Consider the following 26,558-nt stretch of genomic DNA (forward strand, 5'->3'; position numbering starts at 1 on the left):
CCTTACTGGAGCAGCGGCTGCAGGGAGAAAATTAAGTTATATCCTCCCTGCAGCCGCTCGCTCCCAGTCACGGGGACGATGCAGGGAGTGGCTCCAGTCATTGTACATTATGCAGTAAACGAGCCGTAATCACTCCCTGACAGATTAGCCGACAGCTCGCTCTGCGACACACGCTGCACATATACTGCAGAGCAAGCGGCAATGTGCCGGGGAGTGATTACAGCTCAACTGGGAGGAGGCAGGGGGGAATCCGGACTTTCTCCCAGCAGATGTAAGTGGAGAGAAGGACCTGGCGTTGCAGATCTACAGCATGTCAATTTATCCTGCAGCTATCACTGCGCATTTCACGCTTCACAATGCAACATTTTGTAAAGTGTGTGTCTACACTGCACCAAAGTCCAAAGAAGTTTCTGTGGTTTATTGGCACAGTCATAATGGCGACGTTTTGTTCCAAGTGTGGAACTTTCTTAAGCCTTATTGCAGTAAAAACGCCCATTGTTACTTCCACCACTGCGTTTGTCCCGTCCTTAAGCCATTGACAGAAAAAAAAACGTTGGATGGAAAAAAGTGAGGTCAGAGGAGAATCTGATGGAACCGCCGGGGAACTTTCACATTTCTAACTGTTCTAATGCTGGATTTATCAGTTAAAGTAATTCTGGAGTAATGATGACATTTTTATGGGCACAGGAAAAACATTCCACCAATAGATTAAGGGTAAATTCACACAGGACTTTTTTGCTGCGTATTTTTGCTGCGTTTTTTATGCCAATTTTCAGCTGCTTATAATAGATGCGTTTTTTGTGCGGTTTTGCTGCGTTTTTTTGTCTATTTGTGCATGATAATAAAGTTGAGTGACCCCAGTGGAGCTTAGCATCGCCTTCATCCCAGCGGGGGAACAATTTACGGCGAATTACATGCCATGCATCGGCCTTTTTTTGACGATCACTGTAGTTTGGGCAAGCTACATCCCAAATTACAGGCATTGCTTCCACCTTGGAAAAATAAATGAAAAAGTAATTACCAAATGCAAGATGAAATGAAGCCAACATTCATGACAAGGAAGATACAAACATACACATGCAGAACACATGAACATGTACATAACAGCACATGAGCATCGCAAAGTGTACCATTGCAAACAATCGGATAGATAGATATATCACAATTTAATTAAAAAAAATATTACCTCCATGATTAGTTGGGAAACATTAATGCTCATCCTCCTATACCAAGACATGGCTAACACCTCACTACCAGAAACTCCCTCACAATAGATCACAATCAGGACACCTCCCAATGGCTCTTCACACCTCACAATGGCTCACAATGGCTCTTCACACCTCACTAACCACACCCCTAAGCTCTTGGCTGTGAGATCACTTCCTGCTGGCCATGATTTTTCTGCACAAAAAACACAGCAAATAATGCTACATGCGTTTTTGCAGCGTTTTTTCCATCACCCATTCAAGTCAATGGGTGAAAAAACGCTGCAAAAACGCAGCAAAAACGCTGAAAGAAGTGACATGCCCTATGTCCAAAAAACGCAGCAAAGCAGAAAATACCGATGAAACAAAAACCCAATGTGTGTGCAGGAGATTTCTGAAATCTCATAGGCTTTGCTGGTACTGTAAAAAGCAGCTGAAAACTAGCATAAAAAAACGCAGCAAAAATACGCAGCAAAAAAGTCCTGTGTGAACGTACCCCAAGTCTTTAAAGGGAAGGTCCCACCAGTTTTCATAGTTTTTTTTTTGTTTTGTGAAATTAAGCTTAAAATAGTAATTAAAATGTATTAATGCAATATTTGCACTGCTTGCAAACATTTCTATATGAAAAATATAGACCTCCATTTTAGACCTCAAGCAGCTATAGTGAGACTTACCAGCTTTACTGTTAGCAGCAAAATTGTGGCAGTACCTGCTGACATCACCATTTCCCTCCCCTTTTGGGTGGTCTAGTATCCCTGGGGCAGAATGAAGAGTAGCATCATTTTGTGGGTGACTGCCCTGTGATCTGCTATCACCAGCAGTTACTGTCGCTGTCACCCAGATTACATGTATCTCTCACCCCCCTCCACAATGCCTGGCTATTCACTGCAGCTCCTTATCTTAGGAAGGGATTAATCACAACTCCTGCTCCAATAATGCCAACGGTACACAGTTCCTCCTTGATGTCTCTGCTATTCTGCCAGTACTTTTCTCCTGCATTTTAGTCCCCTCAGCCGTCAATCTAGGATCTGTTCTGTTGGAAGCAGTACTGCTTATTTTAGAAGCAGATCAGAGGGCTCCATGAATATGGCAGCAGAACACTCCCACTACTGTGAATTGTGCAGCCCACAGAGGCGTGCCCAGTTCACAGCAGTGACTGCTCCATTACAATATATAGAGTCAGCGGCAGTCTGTTACCTCCTATGACCATGGGGTGCCGTATTATGACACTGATAGTGTCGTGCTGCTGCTGTGAAAGCAAGATGCCAGCCCTCAGTGCCTTCTTTAAACTCCTATAACACACGAAATATGTTTCAAATGCAATCAAAACTTGATTATAACAGCATGTTATGCTACATTAAATTGATTTATTAATGATCTACAAACACGGTACCTTCCCTTTAAATGTGTCATTGTCTTACTTAAGACTGGATTCACACATCTGACATTCACTGTCCGAGTACGGGTCAAGTGAGTCTCCTGGGCAAAATACCTGGGCAAAATAGCAAGTATGTTGCGTTTTCTTACAAGTGCAGTAACGGGTATTCATGCATAAATCGCAGTGTGCCGATGCAGTGCATGTATGTGTCTGTATATTGGCCACAGTGTTCATGAACTTGCAAATACTACAGGAGTGCCGGCCTTGTTCTATCCTGGGGATAGGTGATAAATCCTAAATATGAGAAAAGCCCTTTAAGACCAAGATTTATAACTCGTGGTTATGGGACTTTGCACAGTAAACATTCCCAGCTACTAACACATTGACATCCTGTGCATTCCCACATCTGAGCAATTAGCTTTTTTTGTTAGCGCAGTGCTCCAACAGATTTCTGATGATTGTGGTCTCAAAATAACATTTAAGAAATACGTTTGCAAGCAGGAAGAAGGCATTTTTGCAATTTAGTTTTTTTTTTTTTTTAGCGAGAAGCAAAATCTTTATTAAGAAAAGATTACTAAATGAAATGTCAAACTTTTGGAAATCAATTTGGAAATCGCAGTGTTCCAGGAAGCGTTCTTGTGGGCCAGGTTATCAACTTTCATTCATCTTTCTTGCACGGTTATTGTCAGTCGCACAATAGCAGCAGATAGCTTAATTGCAGCAGCTTAACATGTTTAGTATTCTCCTGGAGACTCCAACTAGTTCCAGACCAATTTTCTTACCAATGGAGCATTTCCTGGAAAACGCACAATAATCAAGCGCAGCTCCCATTGCCTTCCAAAAGATTAAATTAGCTCAAATCAGACGCCAAAAATGGAACTAATAAGCATCCAAGAACGGTCATAAAACGTGATAACGATTGCTGCACATAAAAGAACTTTAGATCTGACAGCTGGGAATAACTACAGCATTAAAGCTCTGCAATGAAAACTTCACCGGGGATTTTTTTTTTTAACCCATTGTAATCTATCTAAACAAACAGATTCACATCTATAGCATCACTGCAAGTGAAGAGCTGAAGGCTCCCTGGTACAGACAAAGCCTAGAACACATTATTGGTACGAAGGATGAATATATGACCTAAACCTTAAAGTAGAACACACATGCTGCCATAGAGCAAAGCTTAAAAGGAAGATCTTCCCATTCATTAAAGGTGAATTTCTGACTGCAGACTACTATAAAGAGAAAAACTACACTTTACACAACTTCCCCGGGTCCACTGGGGAGTCTCACCATTGCGTCTGGTGTTTGCCTTTACTGCGGCGCTGGCATCATCTCGACACCAATAAGTGATGCTCAGCGGAAGGCCCCACTCAGAACAGCTAAAGCTCATTGACTGGCCACCAAGCTTTTGACATGACATCATGGCCAAAGCCAAAACCAGATACTGAGAGCAGCGGTGGAACTGGCGGGTGGACCCAGAGAAGGTGAAAGAGAAGTTTGATTCTTTATAATAGTGTGAAGTAGGGGGATAACTTTTAATGAAAGGGGACAAACCCTTTAAAAACTAAACTTTGTAAAGATTTTTTATAGGTTTTAAGCTTTTTAATTCTGAGCAGAGCAGTGGGGGTCCAGGAACTGAGGCCATCATCGTGTTTGCTCAAAGGAGCTCTTAGAAGTGTTGTATGTGTGTTCTCGGTCTCCTGAGTTGTGCACTTCCAAGAGGTTTTGAGAAAATCAGTGGAGGTCCCCAACCAATCTGCTCAGAATTAATGGGCTTAAAACAAGTATAAAGAATATTAAAGGACTGTATATTTTGAAGACCTCTGTTTGCAGTGTTTGACCTCACAATAAGACCTTACTACACTTGTATCCAGTCCCTGGATTAGTGCTAATCACAGAGCATTGTCTACACAGGAGGCAGATGAATCCTGTACCTGTGGGACAAGCATTAAGACATGGCAGATTTCTTATGTGGATGTCCTCTCTTTGGAGGAGCAATATGACCCCCTTATTTTGGTGATAGAGTCAAGAACCTTGTCACGTGCCTCAGGGACATGTCAGTAGATTTATAAAACAAATCCTTAAGGGGTTATGCAGACAGTCTTCAGTTCGATCTGACAACCAGCCACAAATATTGCAAAAAATAAATTAAAAACATCTTACCTTTATGGAAGATACATGAAGCATTGTCTCACCCTTGTGGTTCTTCTTCATAAATGAAATACTACTTGGGGACATCAGAACGTTGGTTCCAAGTTGACTCTTTCTTCTGCTATCTTTAGGAGAGAGAGGTGTAGAATTTGTCTCGACTCTTGGAGATTTTCTGACTTTCCCAAGGTCCCCAGTATTATCTTCCGACTTCGAATCATCAGCGAGCTTTGCTTTTCTTGGGCGTTTAATGGCACCGGAATCAGGGGAAGCAGTTGGGCTATCTTTGCGTTTTAGAGTTTTCATTCTCCTGGTTCTTCCAGAAGAAATATTTTTTAGCCCTGTATGCGGTAACAACTTGTCACCACTGGGCTGTTCTTCCACAGATTCCTCCAGGTGACCGGTTTGTCCGTTGTCTTCACTCAGATGGTGGTCCATTTCTTGACCAGCATCAGTATGGAGGGCAGAATCCACAGATTCACTTTCCTTCAAGTTATTGATTTCAGTAGTGTTTTTTTCCTTGTGAGCTTCTAACTCCAGCTCTGTCTTTTCTGGGCTTTTTGTAATCAGTTCTTTACATTCACCATTGCTTTCTTGCACAAAGTCTTCAGGTGTATGAAGTACATAAGGTGGGCTGCAAAACGACACCGATCTATTGGACTCCTTGTTATCATTTTCCTTTAAGTTGTCAGTCCCAATGCCCCATTTCTGGTTAATGTCCTCCAGCATCAACTTCTTTGATTTCCTACATTTCTTGATCTTTTTTCTTCCAGGCTTAACATTGGGTGAAGAAGAGACAAATTCGTAAGTTGACAACAATGGAGTCTGTTCGCACTTCGATGGAGGCTGTTGGGCATTTTCCTCGCGTTCCAGCACGTACCTCACCTTCCCTCTCCGGGGGCTAAACCACATCTTTATCTGCTTTTTCTTGGATTCCACTACTGTAGTGTTCTGTATGAGTGATACATCTTGACATAAATCCATTTTGTTTTCTGTAACAGAAGTGAAAATTATAAGTCATTTTCAGCAGTTTATGTAAGCACCATTAGTCTCCAATAGAAGCAATTGTTTTGAAACGGTACTCTTTTTAAATGGCGTTAAAATAGGGCACTCATGAGAATACACTTTACCTGCTCGGAGAGGGTTGTCTGGACTTAGCAATTTTCAATTGCGGCTCAATAGAAAAAAAAAATAAAAAGTGCTAAGTACATGGTACAAGACAAAAGGGCAGTAGAACACGGCATGAAGGAAATGGGTGGGGAACAGATTTTCATGTTTTGTGGGACAATGAAAACTAAAATTGGGAATGAGAACAATAAATAAAGTTTATGGTGTCATTTGGCATTTATTTTCTAGAGAACTACTGTTTTTTACTATGTGAAGATTGGGTTTATATACAGATTTCTGACTAATCAGACTGACCTTACAGGTGAGGACATTGGGCGCCAGTTCTCCATTTACACCAAGAAACATTCTCATCTACCTAATCTGATGTACCGTATATACTCGAGTATAAGCCGAGATTTTCAGCCCAAATTTTTGGGCTGAAAGTGCCCCTCTCGGCTTATACTCGAGTCATGATCGGTGGTGGGGTCGGCGGGTGAGGGGGAGAGGGCGCTGATGCATACTCACCTAGTCCCGGCGCTCCTGTCGCTCCCCCTGCCCATCCCACGGTCTCCGGGTGCCGCAGCCTCTTCCCCTGAGCGGTCACGTGGGACCGCTCATTAGAGAAATGAATAGGCTGCTCCACCCCCCATAGGGGCGGAGCCGCATAATTCATTTCTCTAATCAGCGGTGCCGGTGACCGCTGACAGAGGAAGAGGCTGCGGCACCCGGAGACCAGCTGTCCGGGGGAAGGAGCGGGATGCCGGGAGCAGGTAAGTATCGCATATTCACCTGTCCGCGTTCGACACGCCGGGCGTCGCGCCATCTTCCCGGCGTCTCTCTCTCTGCACTGACTGTGCAGGTCAGAGGGCGCGATGACGCATATAGTGTGCGCGCCGCCCTCTGCCTGATCAGTCAGTGCAGAGAGACGCCAGGACGGGACGCTGAGGAGCTGCAAGCAAGAGAGGTGAGTATGTGTTTTATTATTTTATTGCAGCAGCTATGGGGCAATAATGGACGGTGCAGAGCACTATATGGCACAGCTATGGGGCAATAACCGTGCAGAGCACTATATGGCACAGCTATGGGGCAATAACCGTGCAGAGCACTATATGGCACAGCTATGGGGCAATAACCGTGCAGAGCACTATATGGCACAGCTATGGGGCAACGGTGCAGAGCACTATATGGCAAAGCTATGGGGCAACGGTGCAGAGCACTATATGGCACAGCTATGGGGCAATAACGGTGCAGAGCACTATATGGCACAGCTATGGGGCAATAACGGTGCAGAGCACTATATGGCACAGCTATGGGGCAATAACGGTGCAGAGCACTATATGGCACAGCTATGGGGCAATAACGGTGCAGAGCACTATATGGCACAGCTATGGGGCAATAACGGTGCAGAGCACTATATGGCACAGCTATGGGGCAATAACGGTGCAGAGCACTATATGGCACAGCTATGGGGCAATAACGGTGCAGAGCACTATATGGCACAGCTATGGGGCAATAACGGTGCAGAGCACTATATGGCACAGCTATGGGGCAATAACGGTGCAGAGCACTATATGGCACAGCTATGGGGCAATAACGGTGCAGAGCACTATATGGCACAGCTATGGGGCAATAACGGTGCAGAGCACTATATGGCACAGCTATGGGGCAATAACGGTGCAGAGCACTATATGGCACAGCTATGGGGCAATAACGGTGCAGAGCACTATATGGCACAGCTATGGGGCAATAACGGTGCAGAGCACTATATGGCACAGCTATGGGGCAATGGTGCAGAGCACTATATGGCACAGCTATGGGGCAATAACGGTGCAGAGCACTATATGGCACAGCTATGGGGCAATAACGGTGCAGAGCACTATATGGCACAGCTATGGGGCAATAACGGTGCAGAGCACTATATGGCACAGCTATGGGGCAATAACGGTGCAGAGCACTATATGGCACAGCTATGGGGCAATAACGGTGCAGAGCACTATATGGCACAGCTATGGGGCAATAACGGTGCAGAGCACTATATGGCACAGCTATGGGGCAATAACGGTGCAGAGCACTATATGGCACAGCTATGGGGCAATAACGGTGCAGAGCACTATATGGCACAGCTATGGGGCAATAACGGTGCAGAGCACTATATGGCACAGCTATGGGGCAATAACGGTGCAGAGCACTATATGGCACAGCTATGGGGCAATAACGGTGCAGAGCACTATATGGCACAGCTATGGGGCAATAACGGTGCAGAGCACTATATGGCACAGCTATGGGGCAATAACGGTGCAGAGCACTATATGGCACAGCTATGGGGCAATAACGGTGCAGAGCACTATATGGCACAGCTATGGGGCAATAACGGTGCAGAGCACTATATGGCACAGCTATGGGGCAATAACGGTGCAGAGCACTATATGGCACAGCTATGGGGCAATGGTGCAGAGCACTATATGGCACAGCTATGGGGCAATAACGGTGCAGAGCACTATGGCACAGCTATGGGGCAACATTGCAGAGCACTATATGGCACAGCTATGGGGCAACGGTGCAGAGCACTATATGGCACAGCTATGGGGCAATAACGGTGCAGAGCACTATATGGCACAGCTATGGGGCAACGGTGCAGAGAACTATATATATGGCACAGCTATGGGGCAACGGTGCAGAGAACTATATATATGGCACAGCTATGGGGCAACGGTGCAGAGCATTGTATATATATGGCACAGCTTTATGTGGAGCATCTATGGGGCCATAATGAACGGTATGGAGTATCTATTTTTATTTTTGAAATTCACCGGTACCTGCTGCATTTTCCACCCTAGGCTTATACTCGAGTCAATAAGTTTTCCCAGTTTTTTGTGGCAAAATTAGGGGGGTCGGCTTATACTCGAGTATATACGGTAATCGTCCTAAAATAATACCTTCCCATTTCTTGTAGTGGTCTCCCAGATAGTAGCAGACAGATTTTTAAAGGACATCAGATCAATTTTGTGGCAGATGTACACTTACCAAATTTTGTGAAATGGGATAGAAATGGAATAGATATCTGCCATATATCTGTATGTAACTGCACTCTTAGCAGGGCATTCCCATCTCCACTATATAGTAGGTGTAATGACAATATTAGCAAATACCTCCAATTAGAAATGTAGTACAGTTTTTCTGATTCGCTATGTCACTTACCCAATGTGCAGGTATTGCAGTAGCTTAGGTATCCATGGTTACAACCCCTAGCAACTAGCTGTCACTATGAGTGGTTATAACCATGGAAACCTAAGCTACTGCAATGTAAGTGACATAGCAAATCAGAAGAACTATACTACATTTCTAATTGGAGGCATTTGCTAATATTATTACATCTACTACATATTGGGATAGGATCTTGGAAATGGGATTACCCCTTTATGCGCATGAATACACAAAAGTTGACCAAAATGGTCATTTTTTAAAATTAAGAATGATTGTTAGCTGTTTTGATGACACAAACCATTATTTGATTTCAATGACTCAGCTGGATGGAAAAAGGAGACCATTGAGCAGCAATAACACAGAAGCATAAAATACCTTAATATTACACGTTGCAAGATAGAAATAACCCTTTAAATAAAAATACATTTAAAAAAAAAAATTACCATGGCTCATATTTCATATGAAAACCAAAATACATCAGGATGGGAATCCAGCACTGTAAAAACTTAGGTTAAAAAAAGTTATAAATTATTTCACATGTAGAGCGCTATGGAATAAATGGCAAATAATAATATTTCATGAAAAACATGTTGCAAAAAAATAGAAATATGCAAGGTAAAAAAAACAAAAACAAATAGTCTTGTGCGTTTCAGACTACTAGGAGTACTAGTCCTAGAAATGCTAATTTCCAATTTTTATGACTCAAGACTCCTAGTAGTCCGAAACGCGCAAGACTTTGTTTTGTTTACCTTGCATGTTTTTATTTTTTTATTGCGATTGCAAAAACACAACATGAAGACATCAGTGTAAGGGTAGGTGGCCATGTCTTTTTAGGCAGGTACGCTCCGTAACAGTCTCTAAAACGAATTGAACAGTGCGCTGCCGCGAAGTAAAAAGGACTTTCTGTATATAGGGTTCAGTCTTTTGAGCTTCTTTTAAAAAAAATTAAAGGTTTCCAAACATAGCAGTTAAAGAGCTTGCCCACTACTTTTACAATGATGGCCGATCGTTAGGTCAATGTCTGATCGGTCGGGATCCGACACCCGGCACCCCCGATAATCAGCTGTCATCTGGGTCTGCAGTGGACACCGGCAGGACGTACTCACTTGCCGAGCTGCTCCATCTTCTGACAGTGGCCGCCGCAGGATACGGTGCATCCGCCTACTATTGATTTGAATGACACTGATGACAGCATATCGGTGGAGGTGCCGGACCCTGGCCGATCAGACATCGATGACCTATCCTAAGGATAGGTCATCAATGTAAATGTAGTGGACAACCTCTTTAAAAGAAGTGACCTGACCATTTTTCAGGTGGCTTCGATGTCACTCACTAATGAATTCACGTTCTTTATTAAAAAAAAAGGGAAAAACAACAAAAACGTGTGCATGTATGAAACATCACAAATGTAGCCACTGTAATCACAGCAGTGATGTGGCAGAGCCCGCACACCGTATATGCTGCTGTCCGTGCGAGGAATAATGCTGCGTCTGCTCCATCACCTTCTCTCCTGGTAACTCAAGGTCTCGGAGCACGGACCAGCAGGACACGATCTGCCAGGACAAGACGCTCGCTGATGGCGGGGGAGCTGCTGGCTCTACAAGGACCCACATCAGCTGTTATTGTAAGAAATGTATTAATATTTAAGTACATATTTTGGCCCGATATGTGAGCACCAGTTACAGTAAAAACTGGGCTGTAATCAAATATTTATATTGTTATACAGAATATTCCAGTGTCTCTTGTGACCTTCTGAAAATGATGCAAAATTTATACGCCTGGAGGCAGTTTAAAAAGGTTTATCAGATTGTATAAAAAGTCTAAGAGTCAGATCCCGCTGCTCAATGGATTGAGGGGTCCAGGTGGCGCCCTGTTCACCAGAGCACAGCTTGGGATGTTAGAGTTTGTGCCCTGTACCCCAACACAGTCCCCTCACTTATATGGGTTTGACCTGCAATGACCTGTATTACCTGGCAGAGACGCTACTGACAGGATGAAGAAAGCCACTGTCCATTCTTGCAGCTGTTCAGAGGGTTTTTCCGTCTGTCTGTCCCGTTTATTCATTCGCTGATTGGTCGAGGCCGCCTGGGCCTCGACCAATCAGCGACGGGCATAGCATGGCGACGATGATGTCATAATGGAAATCCCGCGTCTGATTGGTCGAGGCCGCCAGGCCTCGACCAATCATCGACGGGCACAGTATCGACGTAGATGTCATAATGCATAATGGATGCCATGGCGACGATGATGTCAAAAAGGTTGCCTCGACCAATCAGGGACGGGCACAGTCGGAATCATCATTGTCCATATACTACGGGGACATGCATATTCTAGAATACCCGATGCGTTAGAATTGGGCCACAATCTAGCGACGGGCACAGCATGGCGACGATGATGTCATACAGGTTGCCTCGACCAATCAGCGACGGGCACAGTCTGCCGCGAATTCGCCTCGACCAATCAGCGATGGGCACAGTATCGACGTAGATGTCATAATGGTTGCCATGGCGACGATGATGTCATAAAGGTTGCCTCGACCAATCAGCGACGAGCACAGTCTGCCGCGAATTCGGGAATCATCATTGTCCATATACTACGGGGACATGCATATTCTAGAATACCCGATGCGTTAGAATCGGGCCACAGTCTAGTCTAATATAAGATAGGCCACCTGGTGTAAAATGGATAATCCCTTGAACTTCATCCAAAAGTAGAAAGTATTCCCATGATAACCCCTTTAAAGAAAATCTTGCACCAAATTTCTCATGTTGAACTGGAAATAGGATGTATTAATCACTACAGAATTGAATACAACTTTTTATTTCATCTCTCTGTTGGAGATATTGGATCTCAAAGTACACTGCTCAGAAAACCTAAAGGGAAAACTTAAACAACACAATGTAACTCCAAGTCAATAACACTTCAGTGAAATCAGCCTGTCCAGTTATGAAGCAACACTGATTGTGAATCAATTTCTCCTGCTGTTGTGCAAATGGAACAGACAACAGGTAGAAATGATAGGCAATTAGCAAGACGTCCCCTATAAAGGAGGGGTTCTGCAGGGGGTGACCACAGACCATTTCTCTGTTCTCATCCTTTTTGGCAGTTTTGGTCACTTTTGCATTTTGTCATTGCCCTCACCCATAGAGGTACAATACAGTAGCATGAGGCGGTGTCTAACTTACAGAAGTTGCTCAGGTAGTGCAGCTCATCCAGGATGGCACATCAATGTGAGTTGTAGCAAGAAGGGTAACTGTCAGCTCAGTGTCCAGAGCATGGAGCAGATATCAGGAGACCAGCCGGTACACCATGAGACTTCGAGGGGGGCCATAGGAGGGTAATAACCCTTCAGCAGGACAGCTACCTCCTCTTTGGGCAATGAGCAGCAGTGCCAGAGCCCTGCAAAATGACCTCCAACAGGCCACTAACATCAATGTGTCTACACAAACTGTCAAAAACAGACTCCCTGAGGGCCTGCTGTCCATAAGTGGGTGTTGTGCTTACAGCCCAACACAGTGTAGGGAGATTGGCATTTGCAAAAAGACACCAAAATTGGCAGATTCAAAATTGGTGCCCCGTGCGCCTCACAGATGAGAGCAGGATCACACTGAGCACATGTGATAAGAGTCTGGAGACGCTGTGGAGAATGTTCTGCTGCTTGCAACATCCTCCAGCATGACCAGTTTGGCAGTGGGTCAGTAATGGTGTGGAGAGGTATTTCTTTGGAGGGCAACACAGCCCTCCATGTGCTCACCAGATGTACCCTGACTGCCATTAGATACTGGGATGAGATCCTTAAACCCCTTGTGAGACCATATGCTGGTGCAGTTGGCCCTGGGTTCCTCCTAATGCAGGACAATGCCAGACCTCATGTGGCTGGAGTGTGTCAGCAGTTCCTGCAAGATGAAGGCATTGAAGCTATAGACTGGCCCGCCCGTTCCCCAGACCTGAATCCGATTGTGCACATCTGGGACATCATGTCTCGCACCATCCACCAACGTCACATTGTACCACAGACTGTCCAGGAGTTGGCGAATGCTTTAGTCCAGGTCTGGGAGGAGATCCCTCAGGAGACCTTCTGCCACCTCATCAGGAGCATGCCCAGGCGTTGTAGGGAGGTCATACAGGCACGTGGAGGCCACACACACTACTGAGCATCATTTCCTTGTATTGAGGAATTTCCTTCGAAGTCGGATCAGCTTGTAACTTCATTTTCCACTTTGATTTTGAGCATCATTCCAACTCCAGACCTCCATGGGATATTAGTTGTGATTTACATTGATCATTTTTACATGTTCTCAGCACATTACACTGTAATGAATACAGATTAGCAACTGGAATCTTTCATTCACTGATATCAAAGATGTGGTATTTTAGTGCTCCCTTTATTTTTTTTAGCAGTGTATTTGGCACTTAATGAGTTTAAAAAGAAAAAATGGTAGTTACCTGCCGATAACGGTATTTCTCTGATCCCATGATGGCACCACGGAGAGAGGGGTCCGCCCCCAGGGACAGGAAACCTACAGATGAAAAAGGGCGTACCTCTCTCCCACATCAGTTGGATTACAGAGCCTTATACAGAACTTCAGCTGCAACTCAATATTTACACAATTTAAACTTAACCTATTAAACTTAACAGAGGCACCGTGACTAAGCTAATGACCAATACTTTATAATGTGCACACCTGTGTGTGAAAAAAAGGGAGGGAATATACGGGTGCCATCATGGGATCAGAGAAATACCGTTATCGGCAGGTAACTACCATTTTCTCTATCCCCATGATGGCACCACGGAGAGATTTGAATAGATAGAGCTATTAGGGAGGGACCACTGCCTCTAGAACCCTTCGCCCAAAGGTAGGATCAGAGGAGGTCAAGTCTAAGCGGTAATGCTTGAAAAATGTAGATTGGGAAGACCAAGTGGCCGCTCTACATATCTGCTGTATTGATGCGCCAGCTCTCTCTGCCCAGGATGATGCCACTGCTCTGGTTGAATGAGCCTTTATGTTCTCTGGGATGGCTGTCCCACAGGATGAGTAGGATAGGGCGATGGCATCTCTTATCCATCTTGCTAATGTTGCTTTCGACGCTTTTTGTCCTTTGCGTGGACCCTGGAAGCAGACAAACAGAGCCCTATCCTTTCTGCACTCCCTAGTGGCTGATAGATACCTAACTAGACACCTTCTTACGTCTAGGGTATGCAGTGTTTTCTCCCCCTCATTTTTTGGTTTGGGACAAAAGGAGGGTAACGAAATTTCCTGCGTTCTGTGAAACTGTGACGCTATTTTAGGGAGATAAGCTGGGTCGGTTTTTAGGATGACTCTGTCATCAAGTATCTGGGTAAAGGGCGGGCATGAAGATAACGCCTGTATATCGCTGACACGGCGGGCTGAGGTTAGAGCCACTAGGAGTGTGGTTTTCAGAGACAGAATTTTTAAAGAGACTTCTGTTAGGGGCTCAAAGGGAGGTTTGGTTAGAGCGTTTAGTACGAGGTTTAGGTCCCATGGGGGAGAGTTGTGGAGGGGAATGGGTCTAGACCTAGATGAGGCTTTAATAAAACGCATGACCCAACGATTTCTGGCCAAATCGTAATTATACAGAGCTGCTAAGGCTGCTACCTGCACCTTTAAAGTACTTGTAGCCAAGCCTCTTTCCAGGCCTTTCTGTAAAAATTCAAGGACTTTCCCAATAGGAATTTCCCCGGATGGGTCTGCCCCTGATACCGATATGAATTTTTTCCACACTTTCCCGTATATTCTAGTGGTTACGGGTTTTCTACTTTGTAACAGGGTGGACACTAAGTTGGGAGAGAACCCTTTGTCTCTTAGTAACCTCCTTTCAAAAGCCACGCTGTCATGTGTAGATTTTTCACGTTGGGGTGAAACACTGGGCCCTGGGACAGAAGTTTCGGAGTGTCTGGTAGAACCCATGGACTTGATATGGACATTTTTCTTAGCCAAGAAAACCATATTCTGCGAGGCCAGAATGGCGCTATTAGTATCACTGTAGACCTCTCCTCCCGAATTTTCCTCAACACTAAGGGGATGAGTGACATTGGAGGGAACGCGTAGGCAAGGTGATAGTTCCAAGGAATTGTCAAAGCGTCTAGAGCTACAGGGTTCCCCCGGGGATCGATTGAGCAGAATGTTTCTACCTTGCGGTTTTGGCTGTTCGCGAATAGGTCTATTACTGGTAGGCCCCAGAGACTCACGATCTGATCGAAGACCGATTGGTTTAGTTCCCACTCTCCCTGTTTTAAGCATGTTCTGCTCAGGAAGTCTGCAGTTTGGTTTTCGGAGCCTTTTAAGTGGAGAGCTGTCAAGGACTTTAGACTGTGTTCCGCTATGTGGAAGATAGATTGGGTTACCTCCATCAGAGCTCGACACCTGGTGCCCCCTTGGTGGTTTAGATATGCCACAACAACTTGGTTGTCCGAAAACACTTTTACGTGGTGACCGTGCAGGAGATATAGGAAGTGTGTTAGGGCCAGTTTTACCGCTAGCAGCTCTTTCATGTTGGAAGAGTCTGACTCCTGACTTTTGTTCCAACTTCCCTGTGCCACTTGATCGCCTATATGTGCTCCCCAGCCCCAGGGACTTGCATCTGTTGTTAGAATCTTTTCCGTCGGTAGCTCCCAAGGAACCCCTTTGGCTAGATTCCCTGGGTCTGCCCACCACGCTAGGGAGAGTATTGTATTTGGAGAAATAGTTAACCGCCCGTCTAAATTTCCGTGCAGAGATATGCCTAAATTTAAGGTCTCCCATTGTAGATCCCGGGAATGTAGTTGTGCCCATTGAACTGCCGGCATACAGGCCGTCATAGAACCCAGGAGTGACATTGCTCTCCTCGGGGTGGTCACTGGGGATGCCGTCAGCTGTGATACGGCTTGTGTCATTTTCTGTATTTTCTCCTGGGGAAGATAACATATCTGCGTGTTTGAGTCTAGGACTATCCCCAGGTATTCCTGTACCCGAGATGGCACCATTTTGGACTTGGGTATGTTTAGTAGCCACCCCAGATTCGACAGAGAAGCAATGACCAGATTCAACTGTTGTTCGCAGTGTTGAAATGAGTTCCCTACCACTAGTAGGTCGTCTAGATAGGGAACTATTAGGATGTTCTGTTCCCGTATGTGGGCCATTACCTCTGACATTACTTTCGTGAATACTCGAGGGGCGATAGCTATCCCGAAGGGGAGTGCTCGGAACTGGAAGTGTTTGATCTCCCCCTGGATATTCACTGCCAGTCTGAGATATTTTTGGTAATCTCTGTGTATGGGCACATGGTAGTACGCGTCTCGTAAATCTAAAACAGTCATGAAACACCGAGGAAAGAGTATTCTCACGCAAGATTTTATTGTTTCCATTTTGAAATGTTGTATCTCCAGGAAACTGTTTAGTTTTTTGAGATTTATGATCGTTCTGTACGATCCATCCGGTTTTTTCCGGAGAAAGAGGGGAGAATAGAACCCCGTGCCCCTTTCCTGGTATGGAACTTCTTGCAATACATCTTTCTGGATTAGGGTCAGGATCTCCTTCTGGAGAGCTGACTGTTCGAGTGACTGTTTTTGAGGCGTTACCATGAAGGAGTTGCCGGGAGGGACGCGAAATTTGAATTTGAGGCCTTCTCGTATAATACCCAGGATCCAAGGGCTGTTTGAGATTTTTTCCCAGGCTGGAAGGAACTCTGCCAGTCTCCCCCCGACCCGGGAAGTACCTTCATTGGGATTTTTTATTATCTGGAGGGGGGGGTTTGTTGAACAAGAAGCCCCTGTTTTTGTTTCTTCTGTCTTCCCATCCGTCTTTATTTCCTTTTGGAGGTCTTCTGCGCATGAACTTTCTGTTCCGAAAGGAGCGCCTATATGACTGGTTGGGGAACCCGGGAAAAGATTTCTTTTTATCTCCCGCTTTGTCAAGGATGTCGTCCAACGTTGATCCGAACAGGAACTCGCCTTCGCAAGGTATTGAGCAAAGCTTGGTCTTTGTTTGCAGGTCCCCCGGCCAGCATTTTAGCCACAGGGCGCGTCTTGCGGCGTTTGAGAAGGACGCCGACCTGGCTGACAATCTTGCTGAGTCCACCGAAGCGTCCGCCAAAAAAGCTGCTGCCCCTTTCATCATGGACACTGACTTTTGTATTGTTTCTCGTGGGACTTTCTCTTTTAGTTGCGAATCCAGATGCTCAAGCCACACCATTAGAGCACGCGCCGTGCAGGTGGCTGCGATGGCTGGCTTTAGGCCTCCTCCTGCCGCTTCCCAGGAGTTTTTCAAGAAGGTGTCCGCCTTCTTATCCATTGGATCCTTCAGAGTACCCATGTCCTCGAAGGGCAGAGCGAACTTTTTAGAGGCTTTTGCTATAGCCACGTCCAGTTTGGGTGCCTTGCCCCAGGATGAGCAGGCTGGGTCATCGAACGGATATTTTCTCTTGGGGACCAAGAGAACTTTTTTGTCCGGTTTCTTCCATTCTTTTTTGATTAAAGAATGGATTTTTTCATTTATTGGAAATACTCTTCTTTTCTTTTGTTCTAATCCGCTGAACATTATGTCCTGTGCTGTTCTTTTAGGGCGTTCGTCTACCAGACCCATCGTTGTTCTGATGGCCTTTACCAATGCGTCTGTCTCTTCGATGGGGAAGCAACTGCGCCCTCCCTCCGAAGATAGTGAGGAAGTGTCGGATGTTGATGAATCACCAGAGTCAGATGTCTCGCTTTCTGATTTGTCTATACTGGACTCGGGAGACTTATGACCTGATCTATGTTTTTTCCTCGGAATCTTAATGCCTTTGAGGGCACTTTCTACTTGATTTTTTATTAGGGTTTTCAGGTCTGACGCGAATGCCGGAGATTCCTCCTGGATGGTTTTTTCTATGCAGGACCCGCATAGCTTTTTTTCCCACGAGGGAGGTAATTCTTCTGAACATATCGCACACACTTTGTGCTTTGATTTGCCTGTACATTTTCTTCCCTAGGGAAAAATAAAAAAGTAATCTCATATTACAATATTACTTTCACGCAGATCACTCACCCCTTACGGTTTAAGAGGTACCGTCTCTGGCCTCGGGACTATATCCGCTGGGTTCGTCACCGGCCGTGTATTTCCCCCAGAGACTCGGCTGCGTTGTGACCCTGAGCGTCCACTGCTGCTGCGCTGCTGGGATGAAGCGTTCCCCTTGCGCTGATGTTGTGAGCGCGGACGTAGTACTTCCTCAGGTGAAGATTGTGCACACTCCTGTGCCTCTTGTTGCTCTTTATCGCTCATAGTGGTGTTTCTCAAAGTAGAGAGGGTTTGCCACGTTTCCTCTATCGAGGACGCTGTTTTTAAACTTGCCGCCGGGAAAAGTGGTCACCTGCGCATGCGCGCGCGTCACTTCCGGTTCGCGGCACCGGCGTCCTATAGGGAGGATATTAATGGGGACGCCTGTGCGCGCGATTTAGCGTTCCGCCTGGCCCGTACTTCCGGTTTGGGCGGCGGTTCAGCGGTGCCTGCGGCGCTTTGCCTGATAGTGGTAGCGTAGCCGCCGCTACCCCCACGCACCTTTTAGCGGTGCAGAGGCTATATCGGTGACCGCCGTCACCTGCCTCTTTCCTCCCCCTTTTTTTTTTTTTTTTTTCTTTTTTGGGGAAGGCAGGCTCGAACCTCTTCGCTGCCTTCCCCTGCAACACTCACCCGTAGGGCCCGCCGACCCCCGTGGTGGTGCATCAGGGTCGGATAAAAGGGGGGAGAAAACCGGCTGGGCACAGCCGTGACAGGGCGCCCCCTGTCAGGAACCGACCGGCCAGCTCCCTGGAATCCCACGAAGAATCCTTCAGGTACGTCGCTGTAGGTTCCCCGTCAGGGACAGGAAACCAACTGATGTGGGAGAGAGGTACGCCCTTTTTCATCTGTAGGTTTCCTGTCCCTGGGGGCGGACCCCTCTCTCCGTGGTGCCATCATGGGGATAGAGAAAGTTAAAGGGGTACTCCCATCTTCAAGATCATATGTAGTTGATGTAATAATATTGGAAAATCCCTCCAATTAGAAATGTAGTGTAGTTCGTCTGATGTGCTTTGTCGCTTAGCCCATGTGCAGGGCATTGCAGTAGGTTAGTTATCCATGGATACGACCACTCTTAGTGAGTTAGCAGTTAGTGGTGGTAACCATGGATATCTAAGCTACTGCAATGCCCTGCACATGGGGTAAGCGACAGTCAATCTGAAGAACTACACTATATTTCTAATTTGAGGAATTTACTAATAATTATTACACGTACTACATATTGGAATGGGATCTTGGAGAGGGGAATACTCCTTCAAGTCTAACTGGATGTTCTCAGATAGTTTTCACTTGTTGTAGGACGTGCCCCAATTTTAAGCCAGTAGCAACACTAAAATGAAAGAACATGCCCCCACCATAGCACAGAGCAGATTCCTCAGTGTGTGATGTACAATGACAGACCGCTTTGATCTCCTGGTTTAACTTCCTGCATGAGTCCGCATAGCTGCCACATTACAAACCCCTCCATCAGCTTTCCTCCTCACAGTCAGCTCAGCTGTACTGACCCTCCCCCAGCATTTCCTGTTCAGCAGGTCTCCTAAGCACACTATTGAAGACAGTAAAAATTAGTTTTTAAAATATATATCTATACATATTTATATATAAAAAGAAACCAAAAAGTTCAAATATCCCTTTTTGCATCATTTAAAACAAAACAAACAAAAAGATACATATTTGGTATCGCTGCGTTCAGAAATGTCCAATCAAAATATAAAGTACCGTATATACTGGTGTATAAGCAGAGTTTTTCAGCACATTTTTTGTGCTGAAAACACCCCCCCTTCGGCTTAGGCCTCTTTCACACTTCCGTCGGTACGGGGCCGTCGCAATCCGTCGGCCAGACGTACCGACGGACGTTGTGCAAAATAGTGCACAACGGGGGCAGCGGATGCAGTTTTCAGACGCATCCGATGCCCATTATGAGTTCCGGGTAGGAGGGGGCGGAGTTTCGGCCATGCATGCGCGGTCGAAAATGGCGGACGCATCGCACAAAAAAGTTACATTGAACGTTTTTTTGTGACGACGGTCCGCCAATTACCGACGCATGCAGTGCACGACGTATGGAACGTGTGTCCATATGTCGTGATGCGTCGGTAATACAAGTCTATGTGCAAAAAACGCATCTTGCAAAGTTGCCCGTTTTTTTCATAGAACGACGCATTGCGACATTCATATTCTGACGGAAGTGTGAAAGAAGCCTTATACACAAGTCATTGTCCAGAAAGCCGGCGGGGCAGGGAGGGAGCGGCAGAGCAGCGGCAGGAGCCGGCGGCGGGAACTGTGCAGCTGCTAAAGAAATAAATATTCATAGCGCACAGTGACAGCTGCAGCAGTCAGCTTCTAGAAGACATCATTCTAGCCCTCCTCCGCAGCATCTCAATGGTCCCGGCGCCTGCAGCTCTTCCTGTGCTGAGCAATCACGTGGCACCGCTCATTAAGGTAATGAATATGCACGCATCGCCACTCCCATAGGCATGGAGCGCATATTCATCACCTTTTTTTTTTTTTTTTAAATCAGAATTTTTTATTAAACAGTAGTCAAGTTGACAGACAATTGCATCAAAAAGGAGAATAAACATGTTACAAAACTTTTTTGAAACAGTCCCCCAGTTCCCCCCTCCCCCCCACCCTCCTTTAAAGACTCTATAAACAAGAATAGGACGATAGCATACATTGCTTACATAATAGAGCCACATCCCTTGGAATCAGTTCCTCTCCATCCACGGTTTCCAAAGTGTTTCAAAGGTATTCACACTTTTCCTTTTTTCATAACTACCCTTTTCCATATTAATAATCATATCAGACTGTCTATAAAATTCCTGCAGAGTCGGCGGTACCTCACTAAACCAGTGCCTGGCAATTAGCTTTCACGCAACATACAATAATCTAGCTATGGCCACTTTATGAGGATTTGGAACCATATCCCAAAATATATATCACAGGATCTCTTTCAATTGCTCAGCCATACAATTTCCCAATTGCTTCTCCCACCTCCAACCAATATGAATTCAATCTTGTACATTGCCATAGCATGTGTAGAATCCCTGCCCCCTCGGATTGACACCTAGGACACTCGGAAGTCTGTCTCAGCCCTGCCTAATATAGCCTATCCGGAGTTCTATATACTCTGTGAAGCACATATATTTGTGAAAGTCTACCCGGCCCACTTCATGATAATTGGGGACTATACTCCATTTCATCCTCCCATTTATCCTCCTCTATCCTTCCCAGCTCTTCCTCCCATTTCTCTTTTGCCTTAATAGGGAATCTATTAAGAAAGGTATATAACAAATCCCTATAAATATCCGAGACTACCCCTTTTGTTCCTCCCGTTGCACAGACATAGCCCACCAGAATATCTCTATAAATTCCTATATACATCGTTTTACTCTGCGCAAGATAGGCATGTCTCAACTGTCCATATTGAAACCTACAGGTCTCCTGCAACCCGTAACTCTCCTGCAGTGCCTCAAAGGATAACAGTCCTTGTGCGTCCTGAATCTGAGCCACATATTGAATACCCAATGATGTCCAATTTTTGAATTCCCTAAATTCAGGTAATATTTCATTGTACCATATTGGTGAGAGATTTGTTAAAAGTCCCACTCCCCTTGTCTTTTTAATTATCTCCCATACCTTTTGAATCAATGGCATGGTAGGATAAGCCGTTCCAAACTTCCTGAATCCCCCTGCCTCCAATCCCTGAACCAATGGGCCCCTTCCCACTAACCAGACCAAAATCCGTTGAACCGAGCCCAGTCCATTCACCTCTCTCCAACTTCTCATCTGCTGACCCTGCGCTGCCAAAAAATAGATCCAGGGATTCGGAAGGGACAGTCCCCCCCTCATCTTTAGGCCTCTGAAGCAATTCCAGCCTAATTCTTGGCTGTTTCTTCCCCCAAACAAGGTCTCGAAATATAGAGTTAATGGTGTGAAACCACTTTCAGGGCAATCAAACGGGGGAATTCTGCAATACATACAATAATTGGGGCATAAGAATCATTTTAATTAAGTTTACCCTTCCCACCACTGAAAGGTATAGTTTGCCCCACACCCCTATTTTCTTCCTAAACCTGTTCAGCAATGGGGACAGATTCAGATCGACGTAGCTCGAAAGAGGAATAGACACTTGAACACCCAGATATTTAAACTGTGAAACCACTGTCAGCTTACTACCTTCCCCTGATATTGGGATGTCATCACCCCCTTTATCCACTATCAAGATATTTGATTTCTCCCAATTGATTTCAAGACCATATATATCACCAAATGTCCTGAGAATATTCATCGCACCCTCCAAGGCCTCCCCAGAATTGTCTAAAAAGAGTAACATGTCATCTGCATATAGGGCTATTTTCTCCTCTATCATGCCATACCGGAACCCCCTAACCGAAACAGAATTCCTAAATATCTGTGCTAGGGGTTCCACTGCCAACGCAAAAAGCAGCAGAGACAGCGGACACCCCTGCCTAGTCCCCCTATATAAACCAAAACTTCAAGACAGCTCACCATTAACTCTCACCCTAGCAGTCGGAGAAGAATACAATAACCTCACCCATGAGATAAAAGTCGGCCTGAAATCAAAAGATCTCAGAACCTCCCAAAGATGGCACCATTCAACACTATCGACCGCTTTACACGCATCCAGTGAGACTTCATATTTATTACCTTAATGAGCCGCGCCACATGATCGTTCAGCATAGGAAGAGCTGCAGGCGCAGGGACAACGAGATGCTGCGAGCATGCGGAGGAGGGAGAGTATGAGGTTTTTATTTTTTGGAATAGGAACCATACATACCGGGACAGGGGCGAGCCATGCATACAAGACGGGACCGAGGGAGCCATGCATACAACAAAGGGACGGGAGTGGGGGGCACGCATACCAGGACAGGACACAGGACGGAGGGGGACATACATACCAGGACAGGACGGGGGAGCCACGCATAGCAGGACAGGAATGAGGGGACAATGCATACCCAGCTTATACTCTAGTCCAGTGGTCCCCAACTCCGGTCCTCAAGAGCCACCAACAGGTCATGTTTTCAGGATTTCCTTAGTATTGCACAGGTGATTGAATGCTTGCCTGTCCAGGTGATGCGATTATTACCTTTGCAATACTAAGGAAATCCTGAAAACATGACCTGTTGGTGGCTCTTGAGGACTGGAGTTGAGGAACACTGCTCTAGTCGATAAGCTTACCCAGTTTTCCGTGGCAAAATTAGGCGCTTCAGCTTATACTCGGGTCGGCTTATACTCGAGTATATACAGTAAATTAGTCCAGTTGGTAAACGGCGTAACGAAAAAAAAAAAAAAAAAAATCAAACCTGCCAGAATTACTTTTGTTGGCCGCCACAACAGGTGATAAAAACATCATATTTACTTCAAAACGGCATAAATACAATAACGGCAGCTTGGGAGGCAAAAAAAAAAAAAAAAAAAGCTCGCCACCCAGCCCCACCCAGATCATGAAAAATGGAGACCCTATGGGTCTTGGAAAGTGGAGACATAAGCAATTATTTTTATTTTTTTTTTCTTACAAATTTGATTTTTTTTATCACCACTTAATGAATCTATACATGTTTGGTATCTACATACTCGTACTGACCGGGGGAATCATTACCAGGTCAGTTTCAGCATTTGTTGCACATGGTAAATATAAAACCCAAAAAAATACAACTGTGGAATTGCACTTTGCAATTTGAAAGCAACTGGAATTATTTTTTCCCTGTTTTCCAGTACACAATATGATAAAAATCAATGGCGTCAGTCAAAAGTACAACTTGTCCTGCAAAAAACAAGCCCCAACATGGCTAGCTATATTGACAGAAAAATAAAAAAAAGTGATGGTTCTGTGAAGGGGTTAAGTACACCCTTTGTGCACTGAAATCTGTAACATGTGCACAAACCTTAGAGCAGCAGATCATGGAGACCATTACAATCTGAAGACGAGTGGTCTAGCTTGGAGAACCCCTTTAAATTCACATCTCCTGAAAAGCCTTAAGTTGCACTGGGGTGGCATAAGCTACACTTGCTGATCGTGCTTTCTATAATTAAGCAAATGAGGTTACACAATATGCAATATTTTAATTAGTGCCTTTTCCCCCCCCCCCATTTTACCTTCACATGTTTAGGAAAATCATAGACACTTAAAAATTAGATCCATAAAACAGCAGTGTTGTTTTCAAGACCAAAGGATTTTCCTTCGAAATTGGCAGCCGGCCAAACTTCTCCTTCATGTATGTAAAATCTATAAGACCAGAGCGCCGTTCTACCACCATCTTAATGCAACAAAAACTCGACGGTAAAATGAAGCAATTACAAAACGCTGCTTTAGCTGCCATTAATCTGCATCAAAGAAATATAATGATCCACGCTGTGTGCCTTTCAAATTATTTCCCATTACCAACAGAAGTTGAGAAATCTCTTTGATAAACGCGTCTCTTATTAAAAAAAAAAATCAAAAGGAAAATGGTTTGGTGCCATCTGGGTAACAATTTTAGCCTTCACTGTGAAATCATTATTTTGCTTTCGAGAAGAAAAGAAAAAGGCAGCCGTTTAAAAACTCGTCTTTAGCCATTATGTGAAATGTCGCACATGCAAAACAAGTCCTATATAACCAAGCAAACGTGTATTTACAAAGACTGAAGTTTGGAATCTACGACAGAAGGATTCACGGTCTTCTCAGACAGGAACAGAGCGAGTAAGGCTATGCTCACACGTTGCGTTTATGATGATTTTTTATGCAATGTAGAAGCTGCTCACAAAATTCAGATTTTGCGGCATTTTCAGGATCCCAATGTTCACCTTTACTTCCCGTTACGAACGTGGACAATGCAAGGTGTTCGGTCACCAATACAAGACATGTGAAATCAAAACCATTTTGCAAAAAATATTGATTAAATTATTTAGTGGAAAAAGATGGTCTGAAAAAAAAAAAAAAAAAAGTGAATATTCCGAACAAAAAAGTTAATGAAAAAAATACACAATTACAAAAGTAACAGCAGGGCAGGGGTGACTTGGTTGGGAATAGTTTACATAAGACACTGGCTGATCATTGAGCTTGTAGGACACTGATTACTTGCACACTGGTCAGCCCTTGAGTTGGTCAGGTATTGTTAAACTGTGGGTACACTGCAGGTTTAGAGATTTGCTCCCTAGTAGCAGGTACGACTAGAATTTAAAAATGTTGAATTCCAAAACTTCTCAAGTTGCCATGAAATTTTCAACTGCATGTTAGATTCATACATACATATATACATATATATACCCATTATGCAAATTGTCTCTTCAGAGAGGAAGAGCTAGCACTCTAGTGCCACCTATTGGAAGGTAGCAATCCTACAAGTCAATGTCGACCCTTTAACGAGCCTTGTCACGTGACTTCGGATAATAGCCAAACCAGAATCTCAATTTGCAGACACTGTTTCGGGGTACTGCCCCTCGTCAGTGCAAAGTGGAGATCTGGTTTGGCTGGGTGAGAGGCGTCTGACCGTTATCCAAGAAGTATCGTTTTTGCTTGCGGAGAATGCCATGCTAAGCATGCCAGGATGATATGCACACACACACGTATGTATGCTGGATGTTCCTGGTGAGGAAGAGCTGAGCAGTGCACATGTAATGACGCCAACCTCCGTGGAATCACTAGATCTGACACCACAACGTGATCACTTGTACACTATTACTTGGGTTCCGGTGGCGGTATACTGTACCAGGAACATCTCTACACCCGACAAATAGGCTATAATGGAAGCCACCGTACGGACAGAAGGACACGTCATTACACTTCATTATTTATTTATTGGCCAAATCCCTATGTATAGCATAGTGCAATGCTTCTATGTACAGTTGTGTGAAAGGTCTGCCTATGTGAATGCCAAAAGGACAGCACAGATACAACTGTACGTCACAAACACGACGAGAACAGAAAATACATGAACGGAGGCCATTTGTGTGATCAGAGACAAATATGCTCTAGAATAAAAGGGAGACGGTAAAACATGGCTGCCAAATTAATATACTGTCATCGGTTTTGTTGATGATTGTTTACCCCATAATTATCCTGCTAAATCTTCCTCTCAGTCACAGAAAGGACCTTTACACAGGAGACCTTGTGAACACACACAAGGAAACATTCTCTACAGAGGAAAGTGCCCATCAAAAAGAGATAGGTAAAGGCAGAATAATTACCATCTAAGCATATTTTTATTTCGCAGCTTAATTACCTTCTTGGGAGTAAATGAAGTGTAACAAAAGGTACTGCCAACCCCGAGCGTGCACGTCGGTATAATAGTCATTACAACAGTACAAGTGGAAACAATCACATCAGGAACCTTCAGAGTTCAAACAAAACACTTGTCCTGAAGGATTTCACTTGGGAAAGGAAACAGTTTAATTTTACTTGTCAAACTTTTCAAGAGAAAAAAATATATATATACTTTTTATTATTATTATAATAGATGAATAAAATAAGCTTACGGGGTTTGT

General features: G+C 44.8%; 1 protein-coding gene across 2 annotated transcripts in view; it reads right to left on the bottom strand.

Moving 5' to 3' along the window:
* The window catches only part of BARD1 (BRCA1 associated RING domain 1), an 87,888-nt gene that overhangs the window by 37,100 nt on the left and 24,230 nt on the right, over positions 1-26,558 (bottom strand). For both annotated transcript variants that reach the window (XM_077272261.1, XM_077272262.1), the window contains exon 4: positions 4,750-5,726. In XM_077272261.1, coding sequence (XP_077128376.1) covers positions 4,750-5,726 — 977 coding nt within the window. The remainder of the gene's footprint in view (positions 1-4,749; positions 5,727-26,558) is intronic.

Source organism: Ranitomeya variabilis, chromosome 7 (assembly GCF_051348905.1).
Source record: "Ranitomeya variabilis isolate aRanVar5 chromosome 7, aRanVar5.hap1, whole genome shotgun sequence".
Taxonomy (NCBI): domain Eukaryota; kingdom Metazoa; phylum Chordata; class Amphibia; order Anura; family Dendrobatidae; genus Ranitomeya; species Ranitomeya variabilis.